This window comes from Anoplophora glabripennis, unplaced genomic scaffold (genome assembly GCF_000390285.2).
Source record: "Anoplophora glabripennis isolate ALB-LARVAE unplaced genomic scaffold, Agla_2.0 scaffold1827, whole genome shotgun sequence".
Lineage (NCBI taxonomy): Eukaryota > Metazoa > Arthropoda > Insecta > Coleoptera > Cerambycidae > Anoplophora > Anoplophora glabripennis.
In genome coordinates, this window is record NW_019417907.1 from 15033 (window position 1) to 26735 (window position 11703).

At 31.3% G+C, this 11703-nt stretch overlaps 1 protein-coding gene across 1 annotated transcript in view; it reads right to left on the reverse strand.

Moving 5' to 3' along the window:
* LOC111692523 overlaps positions 1-10936 on the reverse strand; it is a 21800-nt gene extending 10864 nt beyond the window's left edge. Inside the window, exons 1-3 of the mRNA XM_023456567.1 lie at positions 10756-10936; positions 10195-10485; positions 9870-10138 (exon numbers count right to left, since the gene is read on the reverse strand). Of these exons, the coding sequence (XP_023312335.1) occupies positions 9870-10138; positions 10195-10485; positions 10756-10872 (677 nt within the window). The 5' untranslated portion in view covers positions 10873-10936. The remainder of the gene's footprint in view (positions 1-9869; positions 10139-10194; positions 10486-10755) is intronic.
* Between the last annotated feature and the right edge of the window lie 767 nt (positions 10937-11703).

Sequence of the window (11703 nt, forward strand, 5' to 3'; positions counted from 1 at the left end):
AGTTTATTATTAACTTTCATTAAATACATGAATTACTTATATTTATAAAAATTAAAAATACGCTAAATGCAAGTAAGTATAAGTATTTCGAAAATTGCGTAGGCGATGAAATAAACTTTTTAAAAATTTTTACATACGACGGTACCTTGTGGCATTCATGCCACTCTTGAAAATGGCTTTTAGTAATATTTTCTACTCGTGAATGAAACGGCATAAACGAGAAAATTGTGGCAATTTTCTATTATTTTTCTACTTTGTCGACCTGACTCGTATTAAAATTCAAAATAATTTACAACATGAAAATCCAATGTGGACTTATGCCTACATTTATATGACTTTATAATGTAGTTTCCTACGTGCATGCAAAATGGCATAAGCGAGAATATGCATAATGGCATAAGCGAGAAAGAAAGACGTAACAATTTTCATGAATTTTCCTACAACTTTTCAAAAAATGTTTAGCATATAGTCCTCACCAGGGACTTATGCCCTAAAAAAAAATGAATAATTTCACTTTTTTCTTTGCAATAAGCTTTAATTTATTCACGAGAAAAACGTTGACCAAAACGAAAAATTTTCCGCAGCTTTTCCAAATCCCTATTTTCTTTGGTCCTTAGTAGGAGTTATGCCAATGTTTTTTATGAGCTTTTCGAATATAATAATGCCATATTTCTAATTGGCATTAACGAGAAATTGGTAGACAAATAAAGATGTTTTTCACACATTCTTACACAGTATTCCATTTTTAGGTCCCTTGCAACACTTATGCCAAAAAAATTTCGTGATAAAATCGATACTTCTCTTCAATTTACGAACATGACATAAGTGAGAAATACGTCGCTGTACACATTATTTTTTTGAAAATGAAAATTGAATTTTCACAAAGGTGTCCCGCAGCCCATCTTTTAAATTTAGTTTATTGTACTTGTCTCTCGGTTAACTTTCACTACTCTCAGAGGCATAAACGAGAAAGACGTCGTCGAACTTCAGTCTAATATCTCCCGGTCTAAAAGGTATACCTTTTGAAAGAAGCTGTCTCGCACTGTTTTCGAAATATTTGGCTTTGAAACTTCCATTGCGGTTACATTAAATTACAATTAAGTACCTATTACTAACTTAGCGGTAAAATTTCTTAAGTAGACTTTGGACGAAAATCAAATAATTAACGTTTTTCACTTGTTTTACTGCTGTCATTTGCATACTACTTTCCATTAAGTACCTAATTAAAATTACATCTTAGCGTACAATTTAAATTCTATGTACAGGGTGATTCACTATATTTTTACCCCCCCCTTTAACTTTTTTGTTTTAAGAGTTATAAAAAAATTTTAAATATAAAAGTTGCACGATTTTTTATGAATTTTTCGAAATTGATATGACTATGCTCGACAGAGAACATTCTATCCAAATATGTAAAAATATACAGGGTGTTCAATTTAACTTAACAAAGTTAACATCCGCGGCCATTTTGTTTGGACTTCTTTTGTTTTCCTACTATCATTTTCGAAAAATTCATAAAAACTCATACAACTTTTGTATTTAACATTTTTTTATAACTCCTAAAACAGAAAAGGTTAAAGAGGGGGCCAAACTATAGTGAATCACCCTGTACACACAAGTGAGATAGAATGCCGAGACATAATTTATTTTCAAATAAAGAAATGCGCGATATGGTCTTCACTTATGCGCAAACAGGTTTTGTTGGGCGTAGAGCGCATCGTTGGTATTTAGAGTTGTATCCAAATAAAAGTCAACCAAATCGAAAGCTACTTTTCGTCCTAAAAGGGACAACGTGGGACACATCAGGCGCACTATTACAGTAGCCCAAGAAGAAATTTTAACTCGGGTGGCAGAAAATCCGGAAGTTAGTAGTAGGCAAATAGCTAGAACCATGAATTTTTAAATAATGTGCTATTTACTGATGAAGCCACTTTTACCCATCGAGAAGTTTTCAATTTTAGAAACAAACACATATGGACAATGAAAATCCCTACGTAGTAATTGAGCGTCACTTTCAACGAGGATTCAAGATAAATGTTTGGTGTGGGAACCACCTTCTGGGTCCACATGAACTTCCTCCGAATTTTAATGGTAACTTTTTTCCTGCAACACCATTTAGTCAATTATCTGGATGGTTTACCATTAAATTATGGCAGAATCTGTACTTCATGCAAGATGGGGCTCTCCCTCATTTTTCTGACCAAACACGGAACTACCTTGATCAAACTTTTCCGGATCGTTGGATAGCTCGTGGGAGTCGAATGTCACGGCCTCCTCGCGGCCCAGATTTCAACCTCATAGACTTTTGTCTTTGAAGTTCCATCAGTTGTTTATGGAGAAACTATAAACACCCGGGAACAACTTTAACAGCAGGTTTTAAATGTCACTTTAAAATAAGACAATCTTTTAACAAACGCGTTGATAAATGTACATTTTGAGCAATTATTGTCAAAAAGATTTTTTACTAATGTTTACTATTTTACTGTTCATTACAATTTTTAATTCTAAATAAATCCTTGTTTTTTTTGTGTAAAAAAAGTTGGAAAATAAGAATTTTATACCAAAGATGAGACACCTTAAAGTATAAAAAAGTTATGTTGTTTTTAACACATTTAATCTACTGCAGCTAGCACCCTCTATGAACTATAACCAAAATGTGAACAGATTTCAATTCCTCGACCCAAAGAACCCCGAACCCCAAAATTTTATGTGGATATTCGCATATATTAAGAAATAAATTTAAAAAAACTAAAATAATATCTTACATTTAACACCCTGTATCTCTTTTTAACTATCAACTGTTGGACTAAGGCAAGTTCGGCTAAATCGTAACATTTTTGCTTTGGGAATCTGAATTTTGGTCCATTACCTCCGGACCACCCTGTATATTTATATTATTTTTCCACAGGGAATCACCCTCTGAATTTTTTCAGACTTATTTATTTACACCCTGTATTTTGATCAGATGGTACTGCTATATCAGTTACGTAAGTGACATTTTAAGGTTTATCCTGAAATTTTATATCCGATCTGTTATGTGCAATTGTTTTGTCAGTGCGTATAGTCATGTCCCAACATACACAACTTATACTTATTCTCTAATATTGTTTGTGGTGTGTATGTGTAACATGGTGCTGTATCTTTATGCAGTCAGTTATTGTAATGTAACCTGATGTATAATTATTATTTATTACATATTATTGTAATGTTGAGATATAAAAGTAGCACATAAAATAGTCGTTTACTACAATATCAACAGTTAAAAATCTTGTGTATGAGGTAAGATATCCTTTTGCATATCCAGGTTTCTGGTACAGAAGAATGTTGTTTGACTTCACTTGATAAGATATTTTAGAAAATATTTTTCAAATTTGAATTAGGTCAATCAGGGTTCATAATTCAAAAGTAATACAGAATTCCCTAACTTTTCCAGGTTGTCCCTGACTTATAAAAAAAAATCCAGGTCATTTGTAGTTCATTTTTGTATACTAATTGGTGTTTATGCATTAAACTTTTTCTCGACTGGACTCTTTTTTATACCCAAAGAACCTCTTATAAGTAAATGTTTCAAAACCACAAATAGTATTCTCTTTCAAGAACCCAAGACGGCTTTTACAAAATTTCCAGTTGCAAACATCAAATTCTCTGACTTTCACGACTATTCCGTTTTTTTTATGAAGAATCCCCCGACTTATCCATGTATTCCCCATTTTCAAGGCCACTACGAATCCTGTCAATAACTTTAAAATGGCATATAAGTATGCAAATCAGGCAGAACTACTTTTCTTCTTGCAACCTGCTTATACAGGGTGATCCATTAACGGTATCGAGCGGCTGTATATAGGAAACTAGATGTGCTACGATTATAGGGTAAAAAATCTATTAACAAATACGACCAAAAGAAATTGATTTAAAATATTTTCAAGTTTGTAACTTCACCGCTAGGGGGCGCAACTGCTATAGTGTTACAGAAAATTGTCGGTTTTTCGAAATTTCGCTTATATAACCTAAGTTGAAAATACATTTTTTAGATACACTGTTAAACCCTTCACAAGTTTTGTTTGAACTTTTTTTTTGTTATTACCATAGCAACGTCAGTATGAAGGACGCTATCTTGAAATTTTTAAATTGTCATAACTTCTAAATGCCTTAATCGATTTCAATAAACGATGGCTCATTTTAAAGAACTATTAACTAAATTTATTTTTATGATATAGGAATAAAAATATTATTTTCGTGCGCAACGGTAGACGACGTTAATGAGAACAGTTTTGTAATTGTCTCCGGTTACTAAAAAAATTAAATGCAACAATATAGGTTTTTTATCATGGCTTAATAGACCATTCATTATGGAAAATAAATACACTGCACAATAAACTGCAATGTTTAATTTTTTATTAATTCCAAATACCTGAGTAGTTATAAAGATTATTGTTTCCATAACGAGGTAGGCTATGCCCTATGAAAATAGACAACTGAAAAATTATGCCAAACGAAATGTGACAGCTCTCACTACGTGCAAAATTAGTGTTATTTGTGTTGGAAAAGTACTTGTGAACAAGGAAAATGCCTTTTACGAATGTNTGGACTCTTTTTTATACCCAAAGAACCTCTTATAAGTAAATGTTTCAAAACCACAAATAGTATTCTCTTTCAAGAACCCAAGACGGCTTTTACAAAATTTCCAGTTGCAAACATCAAATTCTCTGACTTTCACGACTATTCCGTTTTTTTTATGAAGAATCCCCCGACTTATCCATGTATTCCCCATTTTCAAGGCCACTACGAATCCTGTCAATAACTTTAAAATGGCATATAAGTATGCAAATCAGGCAGAACTACTTTTCTTCTTGCAACCTGCTTATACAGGGTGATCCATTAACGGTATCGAGCGGCTGTATATAGGAAACTAGATGTGCTACGATTATAGGGTAAAAAATCTATTAACAAATACGACCAAAAGAAATTGATTTAAAATATTTTCAAGTTTGTAACTTCACCGCTAGGGGGCGCAACTGCTATAGTGTTACAGAAAATTGTCGGTTTTTCGAAATTTCGCTTATATAACCTAAGTTGAAAATACATTTTTTAGATACACTGTTAAACCCTTCACAAGTTTTGTTTGAACTTTTTTTTTGTTATTACCATAGCAACGTCAGTATGAAGGACGCTATCTTGAAATTTTTAAATTGTCATAACTTCTAAATGCCTTAATCGATTTCAATAAACGATGGCTCATTTTAAAGAACTATTAATAAAATTTATTTTTATGATATAGGAATAAAAATATTATTTTCCTGCGCAACGGTAGACGACGCTAATGAGAAAAGTTTTGTAATTGTCTCCGTTTACTAAAAAAATTAAATGCAACGATATAGGTTTTTTTTCATGGCTTGATAGACCATTCATTATGGAAAACAAATACACAAACCGGAGGTCGATATCTTTTTTCGTTTTCAAGTTATTGCTAAAATAGTGAGGTTGTGCTAGAACATCCTCCTTTATTTAGTTCTCTAAATAACATTGACATAATCCAAGCCAAAATTAAATTGTAAAACTATACCAATCTTGTCCTTAAAAAGAATTATTGCTTTATTTTGAAATTTTTTTGATAACTGCAATATTTAATTTTTTTATTAATTCCAAATATCTGAGTAGTTATAAAGATTATTGTTTCCATAACGAGGCAGGCTATGCCCTATGAAAATAGACAACTGAAAAATTATGCCAAACGAAATGTGACAGCTCTCACTACGTGCAAAATTAGTGTTATTTGTGTTGGAAAAGTACTTGTGAACAAGGAAAATGCCTTGTACGAATGTGGAAGCGTATGATATGTTGGCAGTTTATTTTCAATGTTTGAAAAATGCCATTATAGCTTCAAGAGAATATGCTTTGCGATACCCTCGTAGAATACGCTACTCCAGAAAAGAATTTCAGCGTTTATCCAGATGCCACTACATTATGTAAGAACTCATCGCCGTGCAAGAATGGAAGATAATATTATTAATATATTGGTTTGTGTCCATGTAAATCGCCAAATAAGTCTAAGAGAATTTGTTAAAGACCTGGGAATTTCATATGGAACCTAAGTACTTTTCTCACACGAATGACGCTAATTTTGCTCGTAGCAAGAGCTGTCACATATCGTTTGACATAATTTTCATACGGCAAAGCCTCCTTTGTTATGGAAACAATAATTATAACTACTAGATATTTGGAATTAATAAAAATATGAAATATTGCAGTTATCAAAAAAATTTCAAAATAAAGCAATAATTCTTTTTAAGAACAAGATTGGTATAGTTTTACAATTTAATTTTGGCTTGGATTATATCAATGTTATTTAGAGAACTAAATAAAGGAGGATGTTCTAGCACAACTTCACTATTTTAGCGAATAACGAAAAAATATATCGACCGCCGGTTTCTGTATTTGTTTTCCATAATAAATGGTCTATTAAGCCAGCAAAAAAACCTATATCGTTGCATTTAATTTTTTTAGTAAACGGAGACAATTACAAAACTTTTCTCATTAGCGTCGTCTACCGTTGCGCAGGAAAATAATATTTTTATTCCTATATCACAAAAATAAATTTTATTAATAGTTCTTTAAAATGAGCTATCGTTTATTGAAATCGATTAAGGCATTTAGAAGTTATGACAATTTAAAAATTTCAAGATAGCGTCCTTCATACTGACGTCGCTATGGTAATAACAAAAAAAAAAGTTCAAACAAAATTTGTGAAAGGTTTAACCATAAAAGTAACTAAATAAGAGGGTTTTATTGGATAGGGCGGACCGAACATGCATTCACTGAGGCCATCTCACGTTGTTTCAGCAAAACATTGTCCTTTACGAAAATTGTTAAATAAAAATCTGCAACTACAAATCGAATCTGTATTTCCAAGCTTTCAATCAACAGAAATAGAATGCGTCGACTGAAATATTTCAATTAACGTAGAATGTTGGAGGTAGGAGGTTTGAGGTTATAATTTATCTTCAGTTCAGGTAGGTTGCTGCGTTTTGTGCATTAATAAATTTGTTTTGTTTTTAGATTAATGTAATAAGGGATTTATTGAATAAGTCATCTGAACTGCCTTACTGTATTTTTATTCTTTTTTTTATGTAAAATTAGTTTACCTGGTAGAACTACACGTAAATGTTGTGCTCCAAATTGCAAAAGCACTTACTATATGAATGTCTATAATGCGTCCTATAAAAATAAGTTTTTTCAAAATTACAAAAGACAGACAATTACTGTGGATAGAATCAGTTCGAAAATTATGTAAATCAGACTTTGCTCCGACAAACACAGTCATTATTTTTGTGAAGACCATTTTGAGTTAAAATGTTTTAGAAGCAGTGATAGGAATAGTCTCAACAGAAATACTGTGCCAACGTTATTTTTAAGATCAACTACAAGTTCACATATTAATTGTAATAATATCACCTTGGAATACTCGGATAGTATCCAATATTCAACAAAACAATTTGTTACCTAACGTAACATTACAGAATTTTCATAGTACGAGTTGCCAAACTTCAATTTCGGATGATTTTTCACCCCACCTTTTAAAAAACTGAAATACATGTATTAAAAATTGTTATTTCCTACAAGCGCTACTGCGAGCACCAAGATCATTCCTGAGATTACTGATAGCAAGTTGAATGAAGCGGAATCAAATACAAGTCATGCAAGTACCTCACTTGATACCTCATTTTGTCAAAGCCGCACATCTTTTCAGCCAAATAATAAACAAAGAACATTTTTAAAAACTTTGAATGTTAAGAGAATATCTCAACTTTCAGATAAACATTAAAACATTTTTTATCTAGATCGTCAACAGAAAATTCAGATTTTGAAATTAAAAAAGAAACTATTAAAATGTAAAAGTATCACCTATTATAATTTATTTGCAAAATTAAGTCGTCACCTTGATTCAGTAGGTGTAAAATTTATTGAGTCACAAATTAAAAATTGCGAAAAAACGACCTATCTATAATTCAGAAAATAAAGCACTTGCTTTAGCAATTTACAAACTTGGGCCTAATACCTTTAAATGTTGGGAGAAATGAAAAGTTGTTAGGTGAATTATCAGAACGTGTTAGTAAAATTACTTATTACAAGAGATAAAGTTTGTTGTTTAGTATTTGATGAAATAGCTCTGTCTGTTGGTCTAAATTATGACACTTGTAACGATCAAGTAACGGGATATGTTGATCTTGGGTCCCTGGGTAGACAAAATGAGGTAGCAAATCATGCTGTAGTGTTTTTGGTCGTAGTAGTAGTATTATTTCACAAAAGACGTTATAAAAACAAAGGACCAAAAAATTTTGTTAATTGAAGTAATTTCAGCATTGCAGTCTTGTGGATTAAAAATAATTTGTACAGATTGTGATGAAGGTTCCACTAACAGATCAGCTATCAGATAGTTAGTTTCTGAGTAATCAAATAAATCCACTTTTAATGTTAATGGCGAGGAAATTATTCCCATTTTTGACGTTCCTCATTTGCTTAAATACCAGAAATGCTTCATATAACAATAATATTAAATTTTCGCATAATAAAACAGCAAAATTCAGCAACATAGTAAAATGTTATCAAATTGATAAATCTAGGCCCTTCCAAGGTTTACGAAAGATACATGACCATTATTTCGAATTAAATCGTAGTAATGTTAAGATTAAAGTAAAAATTGCAGCACAAACATTAAGTGCATCTGTAGCTCATGAAGGCTATTCGTACAGCAGAGTTTGCGAATGATATTAATGATACTTTTGATAGTTTAAATTCTCGTATCATACAGCTAAATAATTGCAGTTTTTTAAAGTCATCTATTACTAAGAAATCAGCACATATTACATTTTGGAATGATATGTTGGAAGAAATTCAGTCTTGGCAATTTCAGTCTCATAAAGACAACAAAGTAAAGAATGTACATGTAAAGTGTTAAAACATAATTAAAGTGTTTCAGAAGTAATGGGTCATGGAAAAGCTGTTAATGGTTCACGTTAATTTTAATTGTTAACTTCAACTATTAGTAGCTGTTTTGTGATCTATTACTTATGAAATACTTTTTATTCCGTGTACTTTATTACATTTAAATTTACCGCCATTATGATGCAGCGACATCTATTAGATAGTAGAATTAGAGGTTACTCTAATTGTGTTATCCCATACAGTTCCTTAATTATTTTATGGTCTGTGTGTGCCGTTTGGTGCATCAGCTACAAATGGCGTACTCTGCCGCTGCTGCCGGCAGAAGACACAGAGAAAAACCCTCTTATTTAGTTACTCTTATGGGTTTAACAGTGTATCTAAAAAATTTATTCACAACTTAGGTTATATAAGCGAAATTTCGAAAAACCGACAATTTTGTGTAACACTATAGCAGTTGCGCCCCCTAGCTGTGAAGTTACAAACTTGAAAATATTTTAAATCAATTTCTTTTGCTCGTATTTGTTAATAGATTTTTTACCCCCATAATCGTAGCGCGACTAGTTTCCTATATACAGCCGCTCGATACCGTTAATGGATCACCCTGTATAACCACCAAGATAACCACTAACTGTTTTGTAACTCAGTGAAAGATCAATCCTTTTCGTTCAAGAAAATTTAAATTTCTGCCCAAAGTTAAAAAAATTGAGTGAATTAATGAAATCTAGTACTTTGTACCTATATCTGAATTAAAGCCATACCGATTGTTTTATAATAATCTTACAAATTTTTCCTATTACTTCTTAACCTAACAATTGTTTAAAAATTCGTTTATCATCAGATGGTACATATTTAATCATATAAATCACGAAGTGCCCGAACCGCATGCTACCATTTTTTAAATTAATGTTGAAATAGTGTTCTCTTACCTGCCTTCCTCATCTTCCGACTTTATGTCAACACATTCAGCTTTGATCGACATTCCCATTTCATTAATATCGAATTCTTTGTCCAAGTCTTCAGTCTTTATGAATAAATCAAGTGGAGACTTATCTATTTGGGTTTCTGTGGCTGAACTGTCAAAAATACTATTAATTTTTTCTTCTACCTCTAAGCAATCTTTTAGGAAACTGTTGTGGGTGCACAGAGTGTCGAAGCATGGATTACACACAACGGGATCTTTGATGATATTTACATTCTACAAAATGGTTTTGTTAAATTACAAAATATGCAATTATTTAATATTGTTTATACCATTTCAGGAGTCAATTTCTGAATAGTTTCAAGTTCCTCTTCACGTATGCATCTAAATTCACTTTTTATTGGATGCATACACAACCGACATATTTTCTGACTGCAAACTAATTCACTTTTCTTTTCCTGCATGTACACTTCCCTTAAGTCAAGCCGTAACATTTTTTCGTTATCCACATAAGGAATAATTGTGTTATTGGTGTTCAGACACGTTGACTTAAATTCTAATGCCGTGTTTAACTTTCTTCTGCAAGCACTACATATAACCTCTTTGCTTCCGCTATCAAGTTTCTGAAATATACACAACTTTAACCAAACAGAAAGAAAATAGCTATGGCAAAAAATAAAAAATATTGTTAAGCCGCTACACACGTATTGGGATTATTGAGAGGTGTGCGAATTATGTTACATATAATCTTTGCCCTCGTTATCAAATTTCAGAAAAATATGCAACTTTGAACAGAAAAAAATAACTATGAGGGAAAATAACAATTAAATACTAAATGTTAATTTACATTAGAGATTGTTAAGATCTAATCTATTTATACTTCACAGACTTACCAATTTCAGTAAAAGGCCATCAAGAATGTCTCTGATAATGTTGTTTATCACTTCAAAACTTTTATTGGTTATATTTTTAAGACAAAGCCTACACGAAGTCTCCTTTACATTAGTCATTGTTTTAAACTCTAGAATAATATTATTTTAAATATAAACAGATCACAGAGACAAAAATACAAAATCGTCACTTCCCAACCTCCTCGCTTCTTGGCAGCATACGTCAGGGGCCGAGAACTTATACTTGAAAAAATGGGGAAACTCTGGGAACCACGTGACTTGAGATGGAAATACAAGTTGGGGAAAGAGTCTATAGATGTCGCCACAAAGATTTTGTAGAATAAATTTTGACAATTGCAATTATGAATCATTTCATGTCATTCTTGTTCATGTTTATTGTTTATTGTTGGTTAGGTTTGGCGAGTGTTGGTGTGTGTTTTATATGTGTTTTTAGTGTGTTTTATTAGATATTTCATTCACATTTATTTATATAACATAATAATGTCTGATCATCATATAATCACATTTTTTTATTAATAATAAAATGTTTTTTTGTTTTTTTTTTAATAAAAAATGTGATCAGAGGTAGGTAGTTTTTTTTATGGATATCAACACAACGAAAAATTTAAAGTTGCATAATAAATCTCTATTACAAGAATTAATCAAAGATTGGTTTAGTAAAATTATTTACTTGTAATATTTTTTTATTCACCGTGAAAGCTAATACAATATAGAAAGCACTGAAACTCTATAATCATTTTCACTCTTTTTTTTCAAAATATGTACTGAAATTTGAAATTTTTTCAACAAACATTTTAAAAAGTTACAGTATCAAAATTATTTCTTATTTTAAGTAGGAAGACTATTAGAGCATTTAAAAGTGTCTTTAATGCTTGAGTGATTTTAATGCTTTTTATCAAATGTACTTATTTTCTCATGGTGACAAAAAAA